This window comes from Symsagittifera roscoffensis, chromosome 7 (assembly GCF_963678635.1).
Source record: "Symsagittifera roscoffensis chromosome 7, txSymRosc1.1, whole genome shotgun sequence".
NCBI lineage: Eukaryota > Metazoa > Xenacoelomorpha > Acoela > Convolutidae > Symsagittifera > Symsagittifera roscoffensis.
In genome coordinates, this window is record NC_087068.1 from 10,684,214 (window position 1) to 10,710,394 (window position 26,181).

At 32.9% G+C, this 26,181-nt stretch overlaps 1 protein-coding gene across 1 annotated transcript; it reads left to right on the top strand.

The window, feature by feature from the left end:
• Nucleotides 1–18,841: 18,841 nt before the first annotated feature.
• Nucleotides 18,842–20,417, top strand: LOC134851710 (uncharacterized). The gene is made up of 2 exons (XM_063867923.1): nt 18,842–19,167; nt 19,757–20,417. The coding sequence occupies exons 1-2, from the start codon at nt 18,930–18,932 to the stop codon at nt 20,353–20,355; spliced, it is 837 nt and encodes a 278-aa protein (XP_063723993.1). The 5' UTR covers nt 18,842–18,929; the 3' UTR covers nt 20,356–20,417.
• Nucleotides 20,418–26,181: the final 5,764 nt, after the last annotated feature.

The window sequence follows — 26,181 nt, forward strand, 5'->3', positions numbered from 1 at the left end:
CTCGAATGAGTAAAACTTACAAAAAGTACCAAGAAAAAAGCAGATGAAAACTTTACCGAGGTCATAACCTTCCAAATTTTGTATGAATACAATTATTTTCTTTTGGTAATCGAAAAGTATCATTTTTATCATCTAAAATACAAAATTTTGTTTAGAAACAATTTTTGATCGTTTTGTTCAAGCTTTTGAAGATTACGCATGTACTAACTTTTGTTGGTTTGAACATAGTTGTTTGAGCGACTAACGTGGTAAATTTAGAGTAAAATTTGACCAAAAAAGCCAAAAGTTTGTAGTTTTTTGCAAGGTGAAAAGCACTACAACAAAGTAACATGGGAGCTTTTATGCGTTTTTTTTGTCCACTCTGAACCCAATTTGAAAAAGGCCTCACAATTTTCCAACTTTGCTGATAATGGTCTCAAAGTTTGAATCAGTGTTTGAACTGAAATAAATTGCCGTTTGTGCGTAGGATTGTTAAGTTATCATTGTAAAATAAAATGGAGTGTTTCAAATGAATTTTTTTCAAAAAAAAGCTCAAAACTTTTTTTTGCAGAGAGATTGCAGAAATTTTTTATAATATATTTTAGCCTAGCATATCAAGGCTTTTGGATAAGTAAAATCTTTCCATTAAAAAAAATGATTTTTAGAATAACCGAATTAGTCAGATAAAAAACACTTCATGCAACGCTTTCTAACATGGCGAAGCTTTAAGCGATTTTTTTCGTTTCTTTTTTTGTCCGATCTGACCCTAATAAGGAAAAAAGCCTCTCAAATTTCTAGTTTAGTTTAAAAATTGAGAATAAAATTCAGTGCTAATTTGGGTGGACTTTTTTCATAACTTTGTTTCTAGAATAAGTTCCAGTAGATTGAATATCAGTTGGTTAATTTTTAATAGTTCGCGCAAGATGGAACCGAATAAAAGCTGATTATTAAATTGCGAAGCTTGCCAAAACTATAATTGTTCGGTTGTGCTGCCAAAAATATATGAAAACAGCAATCATTTTTAAAGCCGTTCTAATTCGAAATTATTTTTTTTCGGATGCTAGCCTTCAAACAAATTTGAACTTCATAAGATTTCATAAAATGAGCAAATGGAAAAATTAAAACAAAAGCAAAATTATTTGAATCAGTTATGAAACAATTTCTGATAGTCACAATGATGTGATGAATTTTTTTTATTTTTTATCTATTGAATAAGTTATATTTAGGTTTTTTTGGCCAATTTTACCAATTAACTCAATCTACTTAAAATTACGCTCTACTTTACTTGTAGAACGAGCAATTTTTATCAATATTTTTCACCACTTTCAGCTAAAGTTCTCGCAAGAAAGAAAATTTTCTGACATGAAAACGCTTATGGAATAGATTTTGATTGAAGAAGAATTTAAAAATTTCAACTCAGTTTCTTTTCAAGATTTTGCCCGTGAGATAACACTTAATGTTTTAAAAAACCGCATATGAAATTTGTTATTTTAATATTCATTTTAAGATGTCAATTGCTATTAGGTTGTTTGAAAATCCTGTCCAAATTGCATGTTGAAATTGAAATTTGTCTGACAAAATATCAAATCGAGCAAAGATATTGCTTCACATTTTGCAAATTTTGCGACAAAAACGCATTTCATTCAAACTTCCTCGAAGTTATCCAATTAAGAAAAAATTCTTTTTGCGGTCATAGCATAAAGGAAGTTATTTTAAATCGACTCTAATAAGAAAGGTGGAATGGTTCCCCACAAAACAGTTGTCTATACACTAATAAAAACACAATAAAGCCTTTAAGTTCTCGTGACGATGTAATGGCATAAAAACTGTGGAGAAAATAGTTTCATAAAACTTTAGCCTAGTATGTCCATAACTTTTCTGGGATGATTTGATGGTTTGATGAAAAAAATTTCCCGAGCACAGATACTCCAACATTTACCTTGCACGTCGGATTTAAAAAATTTAGCCAAGAAAAAAGTATTCTAGTGAATCTCTAAGCAATTTTTGTTCCCCGCACTGTTTGCCTAATCTGAAGTCATTTTGAAAAAAAAAGGCCTCTGAAGTTTTCTAGTATGCTGTACAAAATAATTGCGATAATAATTCAATGCAATTAAAAATAAAAGTCAATACTGGGTCTTTATCTTGATTCGGTGGTTAATTTTTGATGACGATGAAGAAATTTTTTGTTCTGACGAAAACAATATCAAAACAGCAATAATTTATTTTGAAGCCGCTTTAATTTAAAATCAACATTTTTTCAGATGCTGCCAACCAAATTTTTTTGAACTGATAAAAAAAGTAAAAGAAGGAATAAATGGCTCTTCTGAAAGGTAAAAAAAACGTATCCGAATCAGTTACAGGAAAAAATGTCAAATAGCCAAGTTAGTGATGGATGATTGCGTAAAAAAGTATATCAAAGAAGCTACATTTATGGCTTTTTTGGCCAAATTTTGACTCAATCGCTTAATTTTACGCTCTTATTCAATGATAGATTCAGCGATTTTTATTAATATCTTTTCATCCCTTTTCAGTAACAGCGCTCGTAAAAGGGCAAAACCTATGACATGGAAACTCCCAAGAAGTATTTCAAATGACTGATAAGGATTTATGAAATTTCAAAAAATCGGGGTTTTTAGTCAAAATTTGCGCTCAAAATAACTCCAATGAGAAACTTTCGAAAACACAAAAAATGACCGCAGATGAATTTTGGTAGTTTCAATTACATTTCAAGAAGTCAATTGTTTTAGATAATGTTTGAATGCTATCCAAAATGCAAGTTAGAAAAGTGGAATTGTTTGACAGAAAAATCATATCGAATGGTGATATTTCGACTTTTTTTGAGAAATTTGCAACAAAAACATCTCAATGAATACTATTTTGAAACATATTTGGTAAACCAAAATCCTTTTTTCCGCTCATTACAAAATTGAAATTGTCCTCAACAGCTTTTTTAAGAAAACGTGAAATGGTTCCCCATAACACATCATTCCAGACACTGATACAATAAACCAGCAATGCGCTTAGGTTCTCGTAATGTTTTTCTTGTTGTCTGATTTCAATTTGAATCCTTTTTTTGACAAAATTATCGCTTAGGTTTCCACATTTTCTCAAAAATGTTTGCAGCGAAACTCTTTTGATAGAATTGAAGCCTATTTTGTCCATAGTTTACAGATAAAACTTTTTAAAAAACGTGAAAATCTTTTTTTGAAAAAAACCCACCACACCGAGTACAGATACCATATGATTCACAATGCAAGGTGGAACATTATAACCTACGTCAATGAAGTAACAATGTGATATTCAAAGAAAGTTTTGTTCACATAACTTTTTGTTCAATTTGAACTCAATTTAAGAAAGAAAACCTCTCAGGTTATCAATTTAGCTGCACTAAATAGTTGCGAATGAGCAGAAATTTATGCACAGAAAGTTTGGGTGCTGATTCTATTTGGTAACATATTAGATAAAGGAATTTGTTTTTCATTTAATTTTTGTTCTCGAAAAATTCCAGCAGAATGAATAGCAATTTTTCTTTTTGTTTTTTGGTTCGCAAGGGATAAAAACGAATATTAACTGATTCTTCTTAATCTGCCAAATATTATGCCAAAACCGCAATCCGTTTTAAAATCACTCTGGTTTTAAATCAATCTTTTTTCAGATTTGCCCACCAAATATTTTTGAACTGAAAAGAAATAGTAGAATGAGTAATTGGCTCCAGTGAAATGGAAACAAAATTGTTCGAAACAGTTTAAAAAAATGTATAACAGTCAAAAGTTTGTAAACTATTTAGTGACTAACGGATAAATCTACCAAAGAAGCTACATTCAAATCTTTTTTGGCCATTTTTTTAAAATCATTAAACCCTAGAATTTTACGCTCTAGAATTTTTCAATACACGTTCAGTCCTTTCACCAACATCGCTCATAACAAGTTAGAGCCTGTGACACGGAAATGCCTTTGAAATAAACTTGATTAAAGAAAAATTATGAATTTTATGAGATCGTTTTTCAAAAACATTGCGCTTTGCGCATAAACTAACCACACATTGCGCTTTTCAAATTCATGTAATTTTGAGAAAAACCGGAAAAGAAATCCAATAATTTCAACTTCATCTAAACGTTTCGTAAAAAAGTATATCAAAGAAGCTACATTTATGGCTTTTTTGGCCGAATTTTGACTCAATCGCTTAATTTTACGATCTTATTCAATGATAGATTCAGCGATTTTTATTACCATCTTTTCATCCCTTTTCAGTAACAGCGCTCGTAAAAGGGCAAAAACTATGACATGGAAACTCCCAAGAAGTATTTCTTATGATTGATAAGGATTTATGAAATTTCAAAAAATCGGGGTTTTTATTCAAGATTTGCGCTGAAAATAACTCTAATGGGAAACTTTCGAAAACAAAAAAATGACCACAGATGAGTTTTGGTAGTTTCAATTCCATTTCAAGACGCCAATTGTTTTAGATAATGTTTGAATGCTATCCAAATGCAAGTTGAAAAAATGGAATTTTTTGACAGAAAAATCATATCGAGTGTTGGTATTTCGTCTTTTTTTGAAAAATTTGCAACGAAAACATCTCAATTAATACTATTTTCAAATTTATTTGGTAAACCAAAATCCTTTTTTCCGCTCATTACTCAATTGAATTTTTCCTTAACAGCTTTTTTAAGAAAACGTGGAATGGTTCCCTATAACACATCATTCCAGATGCTGATAAAAGAAACAGCAATGCGCTTAGGTTCTCGTAATGTTTTTCTTGTTGTCTGATTTCAATTTGAATCCTTTTTTTGATAAAATTATTGCTTAGGTTTCCCCATTTTATCAAAAATGTTTGCAGCGAAACTCTTTTGATAGAATTGAAGCCTATTTTGTCCATAGTTTACAGATAAAACTTTTTAAAAAACTTAAAAATTTTTTTTTTGAAAAAGACCCACCACACCAAGTACAGATACTATATTATTCACTATGCAAGGGGGAAAATTATAACCTACGTCAATGAAGTAACAATGTGAAATTCCAAGAAAGTTTTGTTCACATAACTTTTTGTTCAATTTGAACTCATTTTAAGAAAAAAAACCTCTCAGGTTTTCAATTTAGCTGCACTAAATAGCTGCGAATGAGCAGAAATTTATCCTCAGAAAATTTGGGTGCTGGTTCTATTTGGTAACATATTAGATAAAGGAATTTGTTTTTCATCTAATTTTTGTTCTCAAAAAATTCCAGCAGAATGAATAGCAATTTTTCTTTTTTGTTGTTTGGTTCGCAAGGGATGAAATGAATATTAACAGATTCTTTTTAATCTGCCAAATATTATGCCAAAACCGCAATCTGTTTCAAAATCACTCTGGTTTAAAATCAATCTTTTTTCAGATTTGCCCACCAAATTTTTTTGAACTGAAAAGAAATAGTAGAATGAGTAATTGGCTCCAGTGAAATGGAAACAAAATTGTTCGAAACAGTTAAACAAAATGTATAAAGGTCAAAACTTTGTGAACTATTTAGTGACTAACGGATAAATCTACCAAAGAAGCTACATTCAAATCTTTTTTGGCCATTTTTTAAAAATCATTCAACCCATTTTACGCTCTAGAATTTTCAATACACGTTCAGTCCTTTCACCAACATCGCTCATAACAGGTTAGAGCCTGTGACACGGAAATGTCTTTGAAATAAATTTGATTAAAGAAGAATTATGAATTTTATGAGATCGTTTTTCAAAAATATTGCGCTTTTGCGCATAAACATACCACACATGGCACTTTTCAAATTCATTTAGTTTTGAGAAAAACCGCAAAAGATATCCAATAATTTCAACTTCATCTAAACGTTTCGTAAAAAAGTATATCAAAGAAGCTACATTTATGGCTTTTTTGGCCAAATTTTGACTCAATCGCTTAATTATACGCTCTTATTCAATGATAGATTCAGCGATTTTTATTAACATCTTTTCATCCCCTTTCAGTAACAGCGCTCGTAAAAGAGCAAAACCTATGACATGGAAACTCCCAAGAAGTATTTCTTATGATTGATAAGGATTTATGGAATTTCAAAAAATCGGGGTTTTTATTCAAGATTTGCGCTGAAAATAACTCCAATGGGAAACTTTCGAGAACAAAAAATTGACCGCAGATGAGTTTTGGTAGTTTCAATTCCATTTCAAGACGCCAATTGTTTTAGATAATGTTTGAATGCTATCCAAAATGCAAGTTGGAAAAATGGAATTTTTTGACAGAAAAATCATATCGAGTGTTGGTATTTCGTCTTTTTTTTGAAAAATTTGCAACGAAAACATCTCAATGAATACTATTTTCAAATTTATTTGGTAAACCAAAATCCTTTTTTCCGCTCATTACACAATTGAAGTTTTCCTTAACAGCTTTTTTAAGAAAACGTGGAATGGTTCCCCATAACACATCATTCCAGTAATCGATTTCAAATCAATTTGTTTCCTTTTTTGTTAACTCTTTTGAGTTCTTTTTCCTACGTAATTGAGCAACAAGAAATCGATGAAAATTTATTTAAATAGGTTTGTAACGACTTTTTGTATAATCATTTTATAAAGATTGTATTTAGATTTTCTAAACTATCAAACAGTAGAGAAATAGAGGAAATTAAAATTTAACTTATGCTTTTTAAGTGTTTTTTCGTTTTGATGTTTGGTCAGAAAATAAATTATGGTGCTAACTAATATCTAAATTTATCTTTCAAAATCATATGTTATTTGCGCTAAGCAAAATTAATCCTAGTCTCAACAAAACTGAGTCTAGTACGTTGATAATGAAAATGACTTTTGAAAAGTTTTTACATAGTTTTTCTTCTCATTACCGCGGGAACCCTTAGCTTTGCACTTTTAAAATCTGTATTGAAATCACTCTAGTTATAAATCAATCTTTTTTCAGATTTGCCCACCAAATATATTTGAACTGAAAAGAAATAGTAGAATGAGTAATTGGCTCAGTGAAATGGAAACAAAATTGTTCGAAACAGTTAAACAAAATGTTTAACAGTCAAAAGTTTGTAAACTATTTTATGACTAACCAATAAATCTACCAAAAAAGCTACATTCAAATCTTTTTGGCCAATTTTTTAAATCATTCAACCCATTTTACGCTGTAGAATTTTAAATACACTTTCATTCCTTTCACCAACATCGCTCATAACAGGTTAGAGCCTGTGACACGGAAATGTCTTTGAAATAAATTTGATTAAAGAAGAATTATGAATTTTATGAGATCGTTTTTCAAAAATATTGCGCTTTTGCGCATAAACATACCACACATGGCACTTTTCAAATTCATTTAATTTAAAAAAAAAGACCGCAAAAGAAATCCATTATTTTCAACTTCAGCTAAAGGTTTCAATAGCTTTAAGGTTAAATAAAAAACCTGTCCAAATTGCTAGTTTAAAAAATTAATATCTGTCCGTCAAAAAAAACACGTCAAGCACAGATATTTCGTCCTTTTTTCGAAATTTGCAAAAAAAATTCAAATACTTCTAACAAAATCATCCGGTAGAAAAAATCTCCCTTTATTTTGGCTTTAAAATTGAATAAACTTACATGGAGAAATACGTAGAAACGCGCAGAATTCATCTAGATTTGGCAATTTTAAATTACCCGTAATTTCACAATAAACATTGCTGATAATATCTCCGTTCAATTTGTGATTAAGGCGTCCATAGTTTTTGTTGATAAAAAAACTCTTGTCAAAACTCCCAATTGATATAAAAAAAACACATAGAAACTATTTTTTGAAGAAATTTTTTGAAGTCGGATGTAAAAAAATCATCATATCAAACTTATGCTCTAAGCGATCCCATTCAAATTAACGCTCTTCTGCAAAGAAGAAGTTGTTTCTTGTATTTTCGATTTTCGCGCTTATTTTACATTCAGCGCGTTTCATAACCTCTGAGATGAGGTTTTTAAAAAATCTGTCAAGTTTTTTTTACTGATTTATAGTATGAAGTTGATTTTTGTGCTGCGTGTTAAAAAGTGGACTTTTATTACTGTCTGAAAAGTTAATTTCTTAGAGACATAAATTACAGCAATCGCTTTTGCTGCTTTCTTGAATCTTTACCATGGGTTCTAAAACAAGCAAAACGGATTTATTGTTTGCGAATATGCTTAGATGACGCCCGCATTCGCAGTTAAACGTCAGTTTCACAACAACAAAAAAACACGCGATTACCGGACGAAAAAGAAGCAATTTTGCAAAAACAGCTTTCTTTTTACAAGAGTGGCACCGATATCAAGACACGGTCCAGAAAGGAAGTTGGCCAAAAAGTCACATAACCTTCAGAAAATTGCTAAGCTGATAACACGCAACAAAATTTTTTGTCATAGTGCCACGCGGGACTGAAATTAGTGGCTACAGCATCAATTCGCTAGTGCAAGATTGAACAATTTTAATTTTATATTTTGAAAAACGCACAACCTTTCACATGCCAAAAATTGAGTTGGAATTGACAGCTTTTTTCAGTCTCATGGGTTTTGAAACACCCTGTATTAAAATATCCCGTTAAAGTTTGATTCAAAAGTAACTATCCGTGGAAGGATCGATATATTCATCTTAGCGGCCTCTCTCAGAAATAGTCTTACAACGGGGACTCTGAGATTCAGACAGGACGCCTCAGATTCGCCAACGCCTAGTACTAAATGTAAACTAGAGTCATTGCTTTTATCTAACCCGAACTCAGTCGAAGTATTCAGGAAAGTGGCGAATCGTAAATCGGGAAAACAATTATTTAAGTGCTTTGGGGATAAAATTATCAGAATTACTCCTTCTACCTATATTACGGCAGCGGGGAAAGTGATTAGGAAAAGTGATATTTCGTTAAGACTTAAAAATCCAAAAGTTTCAGGTCACCAGGGACCCAGCAAACCACTCTTGGGGAAAATTATGAAGAGACAGAAAAAATTCTCCTCCTCAACCTCCTCTGACGAACCTCTGGTTCCGAGAGCTAAGGCACAACAGAAACAGTTGACAGCTACACTTAGAATTGATACTCCGACAGATCCTTAGAAGGGGAAGTTCCGGGCAATCGCCCCCAACGGGGTCAGATCCAGCACCCCAATTCAAACACCCAGACCTGCAACTCCAGTTGTCGACCTAACGAAATCGTCTTCCAGTTCAGGCAGTATTATCAATCCTCCGGTACCGACGTCATCACCGGTCGCCCAACCCTCGTGCTCGAAAACTATTCCGATATCTATCCGAGTTGATAAAAGACCACTTTTGACCAGGAGGGTAACGATACAACCAGGCGCGGAAGTAGTATCGGATGCCACAGGTCTACAACCGGTCTCGTCCGAAGACTATCATGTGACAGAATCAAAGGTCACACCCCAGTCCTGTTCTTTGTCAACCATTAAGCAGACACCAGAAAACAGCCCCACTAAGACACCAACTTCACCTCAGAAGATACCTACTAAGGCCACAGAAGATCAAGATGGGAACGAATCCTCCTCCTCGAGAACATCGGGCCGCAGTAAAAGACAGACACAGTTTTATGGCAGCCCCATACGCCATGCGGTCAAAGAAGTCTCAGAAGCATCTTCACCTGCAGAGCTATCTTCGTCGCCATCACCCAAAAGTAAAATGAAAGTATTTAAAAAGAATGAAGTGCAGCCTCAAAAGTAGAAGACGTAGCTAAAACAATCTTAAAACTCTTACTTAAAACTCATTTTGTTTTAATTGAATTTCTGTTGATCAGAAATTTTTGAAGGGGGGAAAGTGGTACGGCGGGTGTACCTCCCATTATGTAACGTAACTCGTTGTTTATTGAATTGATTGTAGAGGTCATATTGTTAGTCTGAGTGAGTTGATGATTATGTCAAGGCCGGTACTTGCCGACCATGTTAATGTTCAGTGCTGAATGAAATCACTCTCTCGTTATCTGGTGAAAGATACAGATATCTCAACATTGCTTTATTAACCAATTCACATTTTATTACAATTACTTTTGTAACTAAGAGTTTGTCGGTTGACATTCCACAGAGGCCAAACTGTGCATTTGTGAATTGTACGCGGATTTCGCAACAAGGACGCTCTTTTTGTTCTTCTTCTGTTATTTCATTGTCTTTGATCGTTCAGACAAAAATTAAACGTGTTTAAAGACTTGCCTCTGGAATGCAGGAACATACAGACACAAAATTTTGCGCCTGTCCAGTGCACAGTTTGGCCTCGTAATGTTGAGCAGTGGCTTGCGCAGAAATGTTTCCAGGGGGGAGCTCTAGAAAAATGGATGTCGTTAAGTTATACCAAAGGGAGACCCTTGGGAAAAAATTTGCAACCAGAATTCAGGCCAAATTTTTTTCTATTTAACTAAAAACTTGACACAATTACTCATTTTTTGTAGAAATTATCCAGTTATTTATTATCTTTTATTTCTTGAGTGATGATTCCTAATCGATTTGTAATCAATATATTTTTTCTGCTTTTAGAACCTTATCTAATCAATGCTCTGCCTCCTATAAGATCGTATTCATTCGTTGTCGCCGCATAGTTTAGTTAAGTACAACTAACTCACTCCTTCTTGGCAAAATTTTGTTTGATTTGACAACTTCCTTTGCCAAAGTTCCGTTTGAAATTAGCATTTGAAACAAATTGTTGCTTTGTAGTCTGGTGATAGGTCAGCTTAGTGAAAGATCGGTTAAGTAAAAGACCTAGCATCGCTCACATTTCAATGAAACAAATTTGTTTTTTAGTTTTGCAGAATATAATTTTTTGCCGTAATGCCTCATTTTGTAAAATAAAAGAGTACAATTTTAAATTTTAATTATTTCACAGATAAACCTCAGAAGAGGTTGTGGATATCCAGAATTTTTTTATGAACCTTGTTCATTTATCCACGGAAAATTTTTGTTCTGATTGCAATTCCTCCTGAAGTTGTCCTTGAAGTATGCGCTTTCTCATACTTTAGAAGTAATGAACTTCCATAATACTATTGACATAAAACTTGGATTAAAAAATTTCCATCAATCGAAAACATACTTTTAAATGAAATCGTTGCAAAATTATTTTAAAAATATCTTCTGCTCTGACTGTTTTTAATTGCTAAGAGTTCTATAATGTCAGATCATGTAAATGAAAACATGAGAATTGTTTTAAGGCGCCTGTGAAATCTATAACAGTTAAAATGACATATTTCGAACTTTTTGCGATGAAAAAATTATGAAAAATTCTCCAAAAGTTCAGGCTTAATCATTTTGAGCGAATCCATTATTTCTAATTCTGAACTGACTTCAGCCTGCTATTATTAGAAAAATCACTAATTTTTTTTTTACTTGCAATTGTTGTCACTAAAATTATTTTTTGTTTTGATAGTAATTTTTTCAATACCAAATGTGTACACGCCAATTACAAATTCATCAACTTCGCGCCTACTCTATTAACTATTAAATATAAATTGGTTGTTTCAACTCTGCATATAATTTTAGCCAGAATTGCTGGTTGCTTTTGCATAGAATGATAGTGCGTTAATTGTCCCAAGTTTTTCAAATTAGCAATTTTAAAATCCGCATAACATTATAAAAAACTATTGCTCATTTTAGGCCTACGGAATCAATAGCTCTGATATGAATTTTAAAAATCCAGTCAAAGAAGACTGGTTAAAAATTTGTCTCAAGAAAAAATCACAGCTAGTACAACCGTTCTCTCACTTAAAATCGGAATATTTACAAGATTTTTTTTCATTCTGTCATTTTAAAGTCGGATTAATTACCCGACGCTTTTTAACCTACGAATCAATTGTAATTTTTGGAAAATTGGAATAGTTCGATTGTACACAACAGCATAGTAACATATTTTCAACGTACATTTGAAAATTTGCATTTAGGGAAAAAATTGAAAACTTTTGAAGGGTTTTGAGCGCGAAAAAAATGCTTTCACTTTTTATGATTCGAAAACAATTTAATTTAATCTTTGAAAAAAAACAACCGGGTTTGGATATTGACTAATAACTGTTTTTTTTTTCAGTTCAAATTAGAACATTCATTTCTGTAGCAGAAAAATTAATTGAAAAATTTTTATGATATATTCGATGCAGTATTTATTGAAGAAAGATAAGTTAAAAATCGAACTGACACTATCTTAAGAAACTCAGTGATCAGAAAACGTTTTTTAAAAAAAGACACGCAAACAACAATCTTTTCAAAAATAAGTAAAAATGAGAACATTAAAAAAATCAAATTTGAAAAATTTATAAAGAAAAAAATTAGTCAAATGAAAAAAAAATGTTTATTTTTTGAGTTATATTGACTTTTTGCGCCATCTCCAAAAAAAATGTCAAAAGAATTACCCAAAAAAAAACAAAAATCATGATTGATCAAGGTTGCTGCATTTGACTTATAAGCTGTTTGATTTTTTTTTTGCTTTCGTCTTGCAAAGATTGTTGTCATACAAAAACTCATACAAAAACATTTATATAATTTTCATTTATGGAGCCAAAACTTATCATACAATTCCATACAATTGCATGTAAAAAATCGAAACAAAACAGCTGGAATAGTGTTTTTTATAGCATTCGCCTGACAGATTTTTTTCCACGATTTAAAACGTATCACATTTTCCCTTGATGTAATTTTTCGACTACTTTTCAAATAGTCAAGAATTAAACGTTAACCACAAAACATAATAGCCTCATAAAATCTAATCACAAAATTAGAGAACAAGAAGACAGAGTTTATTTTTTTATTCTCAAAGAAATATAGCATTCAGAAATTCACCACGTTTGTCGGATAAAGTATAGTAGCTCACAGAGAAGTATCACGAATTTTTTTTTATATCAGGGACTGAAAAATGTGGTATCTTTTTTGAAAATCGTCGTTTGCGTGTCTGTGACCAAACTCCTTCTAAGATAACATTTGCGGGACCGTGAATTTTTACATGTATATGCATTTGAAAACAAGGAATGAGTTTTTAAAATCTTTTAGAACTTTCTTTAAAAAAACGCCAGAAATCGATAGAAAAAAGATTTAAAAGACTTCTACGTTTATTTTGCAGCTCATTTTCATTAAAAGCTGAGTTTAACCCGTTCCTGGTTTTTTCAGTTAAGTCCACTTCTAATCAAATTTTATATTATTAAAATTTTCTGAAGCACTGATCAGAAAAATTGAGATAAAATTTCAAACTAATAGCACTTTTTCGTGGAGAAAAAAGTTTCAACATGTATCGTCTTAATTTCTTCGTTTCTTTTTCATGTAACCAGCACGGTCAATATTCAATGTTTTGCCTAACGAATTTTTAACATCGCTTGATTTAATTTTAATCACGACTTAACCCGAGTAAATTGACTGACGGAATCAATTGGATATTAATTGGATTTACGATATTAATTCCTTGGTCAGATTTTCAGAACAAATGGATTCTCGAGATTAGATACCGGACTACAAATGGCAGTAAAAAATTTAAGAACATTCAAAAATAATTCTAGTTAAAACAAAACACTAGATTTTTTTCTGCAGAAAACATTGCGACTGTGCTTGCACGGAATAACCAAAAGATTACAAAGTGCAATAAGCAAAATTGTTTTGTTATAAACAATGTTTACCTCAATATTAAATTGACAGAACATGGGTTGTTGGCAATAATATTGCAGATAAACACAATTTAGATATTTACCTTGTATATCGGAGAAAGTATAGTACTCTACACAGAAGTATAACGAAAAAAAAAGAAAATTTTCAGGCTTTAAAGTTATATAAGTATTTAAGTTCAGTTGTTGAAGTATGTGGCCTCATTTTTGAAAATTGTCTATAAACTATAAACTTAATAATAAAAAATATAATCAATTCTGGTTGCTTAATTTTTGTATCAACCGTACAATCGATACCCTTTCCCTAAATGCCCTCTCGTAAAATAACCTCTAAGCCATATAATAGTTTGATAAATACTTCTTTATGAAATATACATCACGAATAAACGCATGAACTAATTTGTACTACAGCTTCGCGGTATGAGATAACAATTGTATAAAGCGATTCGCATAAATTAATTTTTTTAAATATTTTTTTTCCATGCTAAAAACTGTTTTTTTTTCATGAATTGATATAAGCCATGCTTGACTTTTATTCCTCACAAAGCTTAGTTTTTTACAACCTAAAAGGATCTGAAGGTAGAGTGCATATTTGGTTTGGTAATGTCTACAACAACCATTTGTGTTCGAACAACCCTTGAAGTTTTTCCGATGCACCACTTTATAGTGGAGCACGCACAAAAATTATGCAAAAAATCATCCAAAACTTTGATTTTTGTCATCATGTCACTGACTGATAACAGTTTGCTGTAAAAAAAATCAACTCGAATTAATTAGTTTGTGTATAAAGCACTTTTCTGTTAAACGCGTAATGATTTTTCACCGTTCATGAGCTTACTCCAACCATCGTTTTTTCTAAATATAACCAGTGCGTTTAATCTTCAACTTTTCGCTTAAGCGAATTCGCCTAAAATGGCCTGTTAAAAATTAAATCTAGTTTTCATTGGAGCGAACTGACCGATAGAAAACTTGATCATTTCGGTTTACGACATTAGTGCCCGGGTCATAATTTCCAAAGAATTTGATTCAAGAGATTAAGTACTATTGGCGATATATTTTGTGTTATTACTAAACAAAAAGAACAAACGCTGAATAAAAGTTAATAAATACCATGTTAGCATAAGGCTAACCGTTAATTTATTTGAGAGCTGATTTTCTTTAACGAGAAAATAGTGAGAAAGATCAAAAACTGAGATTTCTAAAAATTTTGAAATTCTACAAGATTGATTTGAATTTCTCCGTTTCTGAATGAAAAAATTGTTTCTGAAAAGACAAATTTCTCAGTTTAGTTGGGAAAAAATTGTTCAAAATAGATTCATGAATTAAAAATAGTTAATTTTTCTTGTAGAAGCAAAATCATGCAATTTGAAATTTTGTGTTTTTCAACGATTTTGTGTCATTTTGATGCACAAAGCAATAAAAACTTATTTAATGCTCCAGCGTTTTCAGGCCATTAGATTATTATTTTGTTAAGCTAGAGATAAATCTAAAACATTGACTACCTTCTTAATTGCTTCATCTGTGTAAATTAATCAAGTATAAAAATTTTACAAAAAATTGATAAGAAACGGATATGCCATTCAAGGCCTACGATTTGAATTATGGTTAAAACATATCGTTTTTTTTCGACGCGTTGTAAATTTCAATAACAAATAAAAACTAATTTTTCTGTTGTTTTCTCCCTAAAGTCCCTGGCTTACTTCATCCCTATGCTTTCTAGATTTTTTTGTTTTTTATCGCAAACGTTCTTTTTTTTCTCAGAAAACGTCAGGTTGAATTAAGGTTTTTATTTTTACCTATGCTCAATAGCGTGCCGAGAGGGCGAGTGATGAGTAAATAACATCACTCAAATCGGGTTGCCAATTTCGGAAAAAGGAATTATGGTTTTTTCAAATTCGCCCATGTGTGTACTAAAATTCAACAAGAATGCTCGTATCAGGGCAAAGCCCTGAATATTCCGACTGCCCGCTAAATTGCGTTTTTAAAAATTCGCGTTTTGAAACAAACCATCAAGGTATTATTCTAGCCAGCAAAGCTGCACGTTAGCCTATTGAAAGCATACTCGCTTGGCAATCCCAAGATTTCCAGATCAAAGCAGTCAACTTTTCTAAAATCGATCTGAATAAAAAAACCACACGGGCATATATATTTCTTCTTTCTTCGAAAGTCGGAACAACACGCACGAACATCAAGCTAACCATCTTATACAGCATAATTAAAACAAGTAGCGAGCCAAGGTGAGAGCTGGCGGAAAGGGTTGGTAGTGGCGGTTTTGCTTTTTCAATTCTGGATGCCAATTTTTTCTGCAGGGAACTTCTGGCATACTATGGATCAACCCTTAGAACGCCCACTAAATGCCCTCTCGTAGAACCTCTTCTTAGCAATTTAAAAGTTTTAAAAATAACTATTTTATAAAAAGCAACCGAATAATTGAATTCAATAAATTGGACTACAAATTCACGATAAGAGAGGGAATTTCTGTTAAAGGATTTGCCTAAATTAACGCTGTTAATAATCTTTTTCTTGCTGAAAGCTGTTAATTATGAGCCAATATAAGCCATAACCGAATCTGAATATTCTCCCTTATTAAATAATGTGGAGTTAGATTGTACAATTGTTTTGGTATGTTTACAACCACCATTTTTCTGTTTGAACCGCCTTTCAAGTTTTTCCAAGGGCGCGTTTTGCGCCACCATACACCAAATTTTAGAGTGGGTAGACCAAATTTTAGGATTTTATGGAGCACGCAAAAATTAAATACAAATCTTTCGAAAAACTTAATTTTATTCCTAAAAGTTCAAAACCAACAAGGTCGACGAAGTTTTTCAGAAAATAACCTTAAAAATAACTGCGTACGTTATTGACTGATGACAGTTTGCTAAAAAACACATGTTTGAAGTCAGTGTTTTGTAACATTGCAGATTCAGATCTGGACACGGGGCTTCAATAATCAGGAAGGAGTGCGTTTATATTAACTGTTAATTTCAAATAGCTCCAACAAACTTTTTTAAACCTGTTTTTTCTAAAATTGCCCGCTAAGCCAAAGCTTTTTCAAAGAGGGTATTATAGATATTAGGGTAATATAGATATATTAATTATGCGCAAGTGAAATTTAGCTTCATTTGGAGTTATTCAAGTGAAAAGCTTAGGTTGTTTCAGTTTTAAAAGAAATTAAGGTAATTGAAATTTTATCAATTTAAATTAAAGTTTAATTTCAGTTTCGTGACTAAGCTTAGCGGGCAATTTTAGTGAAAACAGGTTTAAAAAGTTTGTCAGAGCTATTTGAAAATAAAAGTTAATTTAAACGCACTCCTTCCTCACTATTGATGCACCAGGTCCAGATCTGAATCTGAACCTGGGGCATCTTTAAAACCTCTGCAACTTCAAAACCTCTGCAACTTCAAAACCTCTGCAAGGTTACAAAACACTGACTTCAAACAGGTGTTTTTTTAGCAAACTGTCATCAGTCAGTGGCGTACGCAGTCATTTTTACGGTAATTTTTGAGAAATTTCGTTGACCTTGTTGCTTTTGAACTTTTAGGAAGAAAATCACAGTTTCGAAATATTTATGTTTAATTTTTTGTAATTTTTTGCGTATTCTGAGAAATACAATTAGTGTCGTCTAAAAGTCCCACCAAAAGTGGTTGTGGTCTTAACAATGGTAGTCGTCTGATTTTCCTGACACCGTCGTAAATTAGTACCAATGGGGGGCTTTTTGAGTAGCCAGGAGCTGGAAATGCCCTCTAAAGCCGCCCTTAAACTCATCAAGTAATTTTTATTTAATTGCAAACAGCTCCGTGTAAAATAATCACTGCTGGTTGTTCAATCTTCAATCAAATTATTATCCTATCTTTGGGATGATAGAAGTTAATATGAAGGTTTTGCAATTGTCGAATCCAACTTCAGTTTTGGAACGAGCGTACCTTCAAACTCACTTAAGTCTACGAGCTTCTCCTGACTGTCATAAAAGTTGTCCCAAGGTTTATAAATTGGATATGGCAGAATGGGAGAAATTCGGCCAGATTTTGTAAGAGCAGAAAAGTTCAAATGACTGAACTTGTGATGGATGATCGGCACTTAATAAAGAGGAAATCCTAACTATATTATGTGCAGTGGAGACCTTGTTTTGTGCGGCAAAATAAAATTGATTTGAAAATTTCTACCGCATGGATTGGTTTCTGCCCAAATTCTAAGCCGCGTCACTGGGATAGAACATTTGGCGAAATAAACAAAACAGCTGCAAAATGAAAACTGTTCAACTAGTTTTTGAAACGTTTTGGCTAAAAGTTTACGTTTTTTTGACATGTATACAGGCGCTGATCTAGGAATTTCTCGAGGGGGGGGGGGGGGGGGGGGGGTTCGTCGGATTTTCAAAAAAGTTTTGAAATTTTTGTCGATGTTTTTAGGTCGACTAAATTGATTTTTGAGCTCTCCCCAAACACTATACAGACCCAAAATTGACCAAAATTTCTGATTTTTGAAAACAGGCCAAAAAAGTTGTTTTCAGGCACTTTTTGGAAAATTTCGACCAAAAAATCGCAAAAATGGGTATCTCAGAATAGTACAAAGGGGGACCCTTTGGGTCGGCAGGGGGTCAAATCCCTGAAGAAAGGCAAACGCTCCCCCCTCCCCCCCAAATCCGCTACTGTATGTATATTATCTTACATCTGTAGTACATAATCATTAAATATTGGCATTAGAGGCGCCTTTAGAAAGTTTTCAAGCTTGATATCTGCAAAGGGTGTATCGAATTAATTACAAAGGGAGGTACCTTAAAAACATTTGGCAACCAAATCATTTGACAAACAACCCCTCCCTTCCGTTTACCTCGCATGCTACTTCCCCTAGAAGTAAAACTCTGTTCAATCAGTTTGACTATAGTTCAATGTTTTTTGAATTCTAAAAGTAAGGTCAAGACATAAACTGGCGGGCATACAGTTAATAAATTATGTCATCAGAGTTTATCAGAGTGCAACAAGTATTGACAAAAAAGACTATTAAAAGTGGTTTAAAAACTATCGCAATTTCTTTAATTGTTAAGCACAATCCCTCTCGCGATCTTGTATGTTTCGCCCTAATTATAGTGTCAGGGTTAACTCAAAGTAAATTTCAAATTTTGTACCAAACCGGTGTGTTCATTTAGTAATTTGATATTCTCGTGTCATTGGTTTTAACCGTTCGCTCTTAAAAGGAAAACCAGAAACTCAAAAGCAAACTAAATGCTTATGATTTGAAGTCAAAGTAGTATTTTTATTTATCGAATTAACAAATCATCAGGAAAGATCCATATTTGCAATTCTAATGTCAAGGCATTATAATCATCTAACTTTCAGTAGTACCCACTTGAAAATTAGAAATCAGTTGCTTGAAATCAGAAATCAGTTTGACTAAAATTCAATAAAATAGTTGTTTAAATGACTTCCGTTTGTGGAACAATCGCTGCCTTGATTTTGAGTATAGCAACCCTTCAAGGGTTAAATGCTATCCGGCAATTCGGAACTTGTCCGCAGTTTTCCCCGGTTGAAATTGTGAGAAGAGATTTGGCGGGTGATTGGTTTGCAATCAAGACTTCTGAGAGGGCGGGACGGGATGACGATGACCATACTCAGACGTGCTTGAAGACAAGTTTCAGACCCATGGCATCTGAAACAGGTTTTAAAAATTTTAATTTTGAAGTTTTGAACAAAATTATTCGTTAAAATAAAAAAATTAATTTTAAAAAAATTTAACTGTCTGTGGAATGATTTTATAAAAAAAAACATCTCAAATCACCCAGTCCCCTCCCCTAATGCCAATTTAGTTTTTTCAATTGGCCGCAATACATTTGAAAAAAGACAAAGTATCAGTCTGCTTTGATTATAAAACCTACTTTGAATAGAGCACAGAAAAGTCTGCGAGTGAAAAAAAATGGTGTGACACGAAAATCTTACAAGACCCCTCAAAAAAAATTGTGCCAACTTTTTGTTGTAACAAATTTTTTGCTCTGTTTTCGGACTTCAAGTGTGTTCGTTTGAATTTATGCGGCCAAAAAACTTCTTTTTTACAGAAATAAAAAAACATCAGAAATATTGAACTTATTCAGTTATTTTTATACGAAGTTAGAAAAAGTTGAATTTTTTTATTTCATACAACGGAAAATCAATTAATATAATATTGAAAATTGTTGTAAGTTTATCATGTAAATTACTAAATTTCTCCATCATCCTATGTGATCACAAGTTTCAGACTTTCTCATTAACAGGAATTGAGTTTGAAATCCTGTCTGCCTTCTACGACGGGGAAAACTTTCAATCCAAGTCTGTCAGGGCCAAACAAGTCTACCCCAACTCAGAGTGGAGCTCAGGCGCATTCCAGCTGAACCTTGCCGACCTTGTGGAGCCTCTGATTCCGAACTCCGGAGACCCACAAGACCCCGACTCTGAAGACTACGATGATGAGGAATCGATGTACCCCCACCCGAACTTCTTGATTCTCTATGTCGATGAGTCATTTCTTGTTGTTTCATACTGTGATCAAATTGAACCGTTAGTGAAAAACGAACAAATGTGGATTCTGTCACGTGAACAGTTTCCAAACATAGAAAAAGTCGGAAGAGTGGAGTCGAAACTATTTCACACGGAAATTGACAATTTTCAGATGTTTGAAGTTGATCAGGAAACTTGTTCATCCTCTGAAATGCGGCAAAAGTTTCCATTCAGAGCACTTTTGCGTGTTGGTGATGACCCATTTGAAAGCGACCAGGCTTATTTGAAGTATTTGACATGTCTCAATCAAGCGACAACCATGATTCAAATCGATCTCTGCGTCAACTACCTTAATATGGGCTTTTTTGGACATTGACAACATTTTGATAATCTCAACTTGAACTAAAAGCTATTAGATTGTGCCTTAAAGTCTATATTTTTGTACAGAAAGTAATTTTATATTAAAAACTAGCATTTTTCAATCCCAAAGTAAGAACACGGCTTCAATTTTAATGACCAAAAGTGAAGAGGAAAAGTGAAGAGGACAAAAGTTGCTTAAACATTTAATATGATCCAACATTAGTATGATGCAATTTGTTTTGCGAAAATTGCGACCAAAGTTATATCCCGAAAATACGTCATTATTGTTGTTCCGACTTTCGATACGAAAATAACGGAATGTTTGTGCTCAGGGTGGGTTTTTTTTTCTTCAGACAAGTTTCGACTTTTTAACTAGCCATTTTTGACGAATTTTTTTTAATATCATTCAAAAGGTAGTGTTGTCTTGAGCTTAAATTTGAAAACATATTTCACCTGTGATCATTTTTCGTAAAGTTATGAGGGTTTAAAGATTGCCATTTTGACCAATTTGGGACAATTAACGAGCGATATAATTCGCGCTATTAACGCGTAAGCGGAGATTTAATCCGTCATATAAATCGTTCCAAATTGGTTGAACGAAGCTTATTTGCCATTATTGATTTGTTACAAGGAACAAAATCTCTCTTTTTGTACATTGTATGGCGTGTGGGGGGATGATTTTCATTTAAAATTTCAAATTTTAGAAAAAAAAATTTCATTTTATTTTATTTCATTTAATTTTTTTATGTTATTACTGCTGCTCCATCAACCCTAAAAGGCAGTCGAAACATCCAGGGCTTCGCCCTGATACGAGCAGTCTTGTTCCAACTTTCGATACGAAAGTAACGGAATATTTGTGCTCGGGTGGGTTTTTTTTTCTTCAGACAAATTTCGACTTTTTAGCTAGCCATTTTTGACGGAATTTTTTTATATCATTCAAAAGGTTTTGTTATTTTGAGCTTAAATTTGAAAAGATATTTCACCGGTGATCTTTTTTCATAAAGTTGTGAGGGTTAAAAGATTGCCATTTTGGCCATTTTGACCAGTTTGGGACAATTAACGCGCGATATAATTCGCGCTATTAACGCGTAAGCGGAGATTTAATCCGTCTTATAAATCGTTCCAAATTGGTTGAACGAAGCTTATGTGCCATAATTGATTTGTTACAAGGAACGAAATCTATCTTTCTGTACTTTACATGGCGTGTGAGGGGATGATTTTCATAAAAAATTTCAAATTTTAGAGAAAAAAAGTTTCATTTCATTTTATTTCTTTTAATTTTTTATGTTATTACTGCTGCTCCATATACCTTAAAAGGCAGTCGGAACATTCAGGGCTTCGCCCTGATACGAGCAGTCTTGTTTTTTTAGAATTACGCGGAAACAACCAAGTTAATTAATGAAAAGAAAACTAAAAATTTGTTTAGCAGAATATACTTTTGCTAGATAGCCAAAAAGTATCATTGTATAAGTCTATGTAAAAGTAAAAAAAATATTGCTCAAAAACAAATATCAAAAGTTTTGCGCAAAGTTTTGGAGATTTTACCTTTCTCGAAAAAAACTGTTGGTCTAAATAGGAAGCTTACCGCAAGGTATTTTTATTTTTTTAACTAACAAGGTAGCTTAAGCGTAGTTTTTGATTAATTAAAAACGCCAAAGAACGACTAATTTTTGGGGTAAAATTTTAGTTGCGATTTTCGCAAAAGAAATTGCATTATAAAGTTTTTTGTAAAAATCTGAACAATTTTTGTACTTTTGGTTTAACATTAAAGCAATTTGAGGAAAACGCTTTTAAAGATCTCAACGATTTTTGATATGTCTGTTTAATTTAAATCATCACTGTATTTCCTGGGCAGTATTTGACGAGAGAGGTTTTTCTCGAATACGGTTCTACAGCCAAATTTTAAATCAAAAACATAGTTGAACTTTAATTTGAACATACAGTGCTGATTTAAACTAACAGGACACAACGAACAAATTTTGAAATTTCAAAGGTCTTTTATTAAGATTAGACGAAAAGTGACTAGAACAAAAATTTAAATCGAATTTCACCAGACTTAAAACTTAATATGGTGCGATGTATTTTTCGAAATTCGCAGCTAAAAGTTTAACCAAACTACCGAATAAGAGTTTACAAAATTTTATCAAACGAAGCCTCTTACGCAGCCAACAAATTTAGGCAAAAGGTATGCACATTTTCATCTCGACTCTAACTCTAAAATAGTGGTAACGAACAATTGCATGATCATAGATGGCAGTCCTGATTTTGAAGCATCAACTAAGCTGCGTTTTATTGAGAATCCCAGCTAGGTGGGTTTGAAAACTGCTGAAAAAATGCCTTGTACCAAAAACCTTACTTTACAAAGCGTCACAAAACATTATATAGATATTTTTATCAAAACAATCGAGCAAAACTATGTCTCCAACATATTCGAACTCAATATGCAAAGCTAATCAAAAGAATGAGTTAGTGGATCTACTAAAGAATCTTTCCCCCCCCCCCCCCCTATTGTATCTACTAAAGAATCTCTCCCCGCCCCCTTTCTTGAAAGGGGGGGGGGGATTGTTAAGTAGATCCGAATTAGTTTCAGATGGCTACATACTCAAATTTGCCACCTTGTTGAAATCAACCGTGAAGTCCTTCTCCATCTGTCGTGGTGGATTAATTTTTTTCACGAAAATGAAAAAATTGAGTACATCTTATTTTTTACATTCCCCGAAAACTAAAAAGTCTTGATCCTGAAAATAATCTTTTATAACTTCTATAATTTAAATGATTTTTTGCTCTCATTTTTGCTAACCTTTTAAAGTTCTAGAGTCTGCTATGATTGCCAGCAGTCAATGGGACAAGCATCAAAATGTGTGGTTGCTTTGATCTGTCCAATACAGACGATGATGCTCTCAAATTGACTGAAATATATTGCTCTGATACACATGAAAAAAGCCAAGAGCAAATGAATCATTGTCTCAGTCGACCATCTATGGCGATTTTGAAGTCAACATACTGTTTCGACAAGTCAGAGTTGAAATTTGGGCTGAAAAACAGCTGAAAGTAAAAACATTTCCCAATTTTTATCAGAGCGACCTTGAAACAATACGATTCATTTGCATCTGATAAATTAATTGCTCTAATGCTGTTTCATATTCGAAAAAAAGTGCTTTTGGTCTCAGTGAAATCAGATAACAAAAAAAAAGCTTGCGATCACTCATTTTGTCTTGAGTATTCTCTGCTTAAATTCACTTTTCGGCAATGTTGAGTTACGTTACACGGATTCACTAAACCATTTTTTCATTGATTTATTGATTAGCTATCGATATTAAAAACCAACAGAAGTCATAGCAGGATTAGAGGCGCCTGAAAACGGGCTGCAAAGTTCCACGGCGTTCTTGAACTGAGATTTCATTTGGTTGTAAATGTAGTAACTTTTACATTGAATGGAATTTATTATTTGCAAACAATTTATTATTATTATTGTTTTTGAGTTATGCAAACAATTAAATTAATGTTTATTAAATTATGCAAACAATTTGTTAATATTATTATTATGATTACGATTATTTTTATTATAAGTTTGCTCCATACAGAATGCAACAAAGTTGAAACTGTTTTATAAATACATATGTGTTTTAGGTATCCCGAGATTTTTGCGTAAGGTTCTTCATTTGCATCATCATGCAAGACGGGATGATTTTTTAGAAGAAGCTTCCCTGATTAGTCTGCAATTCATAATCAGTACTGCTTCTGAAAAGTACCAGTGTTATATTCTTCTCAGTAATTTTGCAGGAGAAAAACAGAAAACCGGAAAAAAACACTGTTGCGGTACTGGAACAGCACTGGAATCGATCTCCTTTTGGTGCTTACGAGTGGTGATTAAGCATTGATTACAAATTTGAAATCTTTTGTCTTTTGTCGACAAAATTTGGACAAAATCGAAAACTTGATAACTCCCTTTATCGATAAAAAGAGCTCTTTTTTATCAGACTCTTTTTCACAAGCCGGTTTTTGCGCTTTGCGCTAGCACGTTACATCGCTTTGCGCTGAATTGCTTCAGCCTAAACATATTCTTCTCAAATTTGTCAAATAGTGTTGTTTTCAGCTTGTTGTGAGCTATCTTGGAACACGGCTTGAAAGGAACGTTAATAATTATTCAAAATCACGCCATCCGCTAGCTTGATCGATGAAGACAACAACCGGATATGGAATTTAATGGGTTTTTTAGGTGTGTACCCGGAGTGTACGAAACAGGTAGATTTTGTAGTCCCAGCTATGTCGATTGCAATGATTGGAAGCTATCGGTTTCTTTAGGAGGGTTAAAATATGTCTCCAATAGGTTCCAACCTTTATTCGTACCGCTGCACGAAGCTGCGCTTAGTGAGATTAGTTTGTAGTCACAAAATTGTTTTACACCCAAAAGTGACTACCTAAATTGTTAAAAGAGGCGAAAATTGAGGTAAGAATAGCACCTAAACCAATAGGCTTAGGACCAGAAACTAATGCCCATACTTATAAACATCGTTTTGATCTAAACGATTACCTTTGTGGTACATGGACATCATATTAGCTACTGATGATTCTAACCATTTATGTTCGTTTGTTGTTAGAAAATAAGAAAGCGAGAAAACAAGACTGCTCGTATCAAGGCAAAGCCCTGAATATTGCGACTGCCATTTTGCGACCCTGAATATTGCGATCAGTTAACGTTAAAGCGTTACAATTTGTGTCATGTGTGGAATTAATAAAACCAATTATCTGCCTCAATTCAATTTGGAACAATTTTGTTGGGAGTAATTTCATCATGGAGGGACCGCATTATGAATCAAATTAATTAGACGTTCCGACCGTTAGATTGGCCGTGTTCCTATCGTTAGATGTTTCGATCGAGTTTTGCACATAACCGATTAACCAAAGTTACCAGATTACCAGAGAATTTATTGTAGAGGGACACTAGAGTTTTGATGACCAATTTGTGCAAATATACAATAATTTTTTCATTTTATTTTTCAGTTATTAAAAATCAGTTTTAAGTTTTTCCATTACCTGACTTCGATATCGCCATATTTGAACATTCATGAATCTGCTTAATTTCTATTTGGTCAAAAAAGTTTATGGCCTAGATTTTGTCTTTTTTTGAGATTTTTGCGTTTTCTTTGAGATTTTTGAAAACTCAATTCTGATCGGCTGAAAACAAGTAAAAATAAATGTCCATCATTAGGTCCCACCATCATGAGGGACGCCTCCATTTTGCGAGATAGTTCGCCACACGTGTAAGATATAAAACGAGCAGTTAAGACAGAATTGTGACAGGTGACTATCTTTGTGGGCACATCGTGCTGGGCGCATGCAGATCAAGATATCGATCCCCCGAGGGACCAAAGATTCGTATTTTTGTTCTCAATAAAAAAACATCCGAGCAATGATATTTCTCACTTTCTTCAAAAGTCGAACTAAAGCGAAATGATTTTATGTGAAAAGTAGAAAGAGTGGTAAAATATGCAACCACAGCAAAGAAACATGAAATATAAACTGATAACTAGCATTAGTGATAGAGAAATTAAAATTCATAATTTTGCCTTAATCAGTTTTGAGTGTCATTTCATTTTCAAAAGTACAATCATAGAACTTCAAAACTAAACTCTGTTTGAACTTCGGTACAAGAGTGTTAGTAACAAAATTTGCTGTCATCCGCAAAAAAGTGAAAGCGGTCAAAAACTTTCTAAGCAGACGGCATTTCGTTGGACCAAAAATGAAGGACCAAACATACTTCTTTGTGGTACATATCCCTAGACACAGATAATTGCTTCAATAGGTTGCAGTCAGTCAGTTCTTTCCATAAAAATGTTTT

What these genes read in the sequence shown, in the direction of transcription:
- LOC134851710 (XM_063867923.1), top strand. Translation starts at nt 18,930, where the DNA reads ATGACTTCCGTTTGTGGAACAATCGCTGCCTTGATTTTGAGTATAGCA. An exon ending in ACCCATGGCATCTGAAACAG is followed by an intron (nt 19,168 to 19,756) that starts GTTTTAAAAATT and finishes TCTCATTAACAG; the next exon opens with GAATTGAGTTTGAAATCCTG.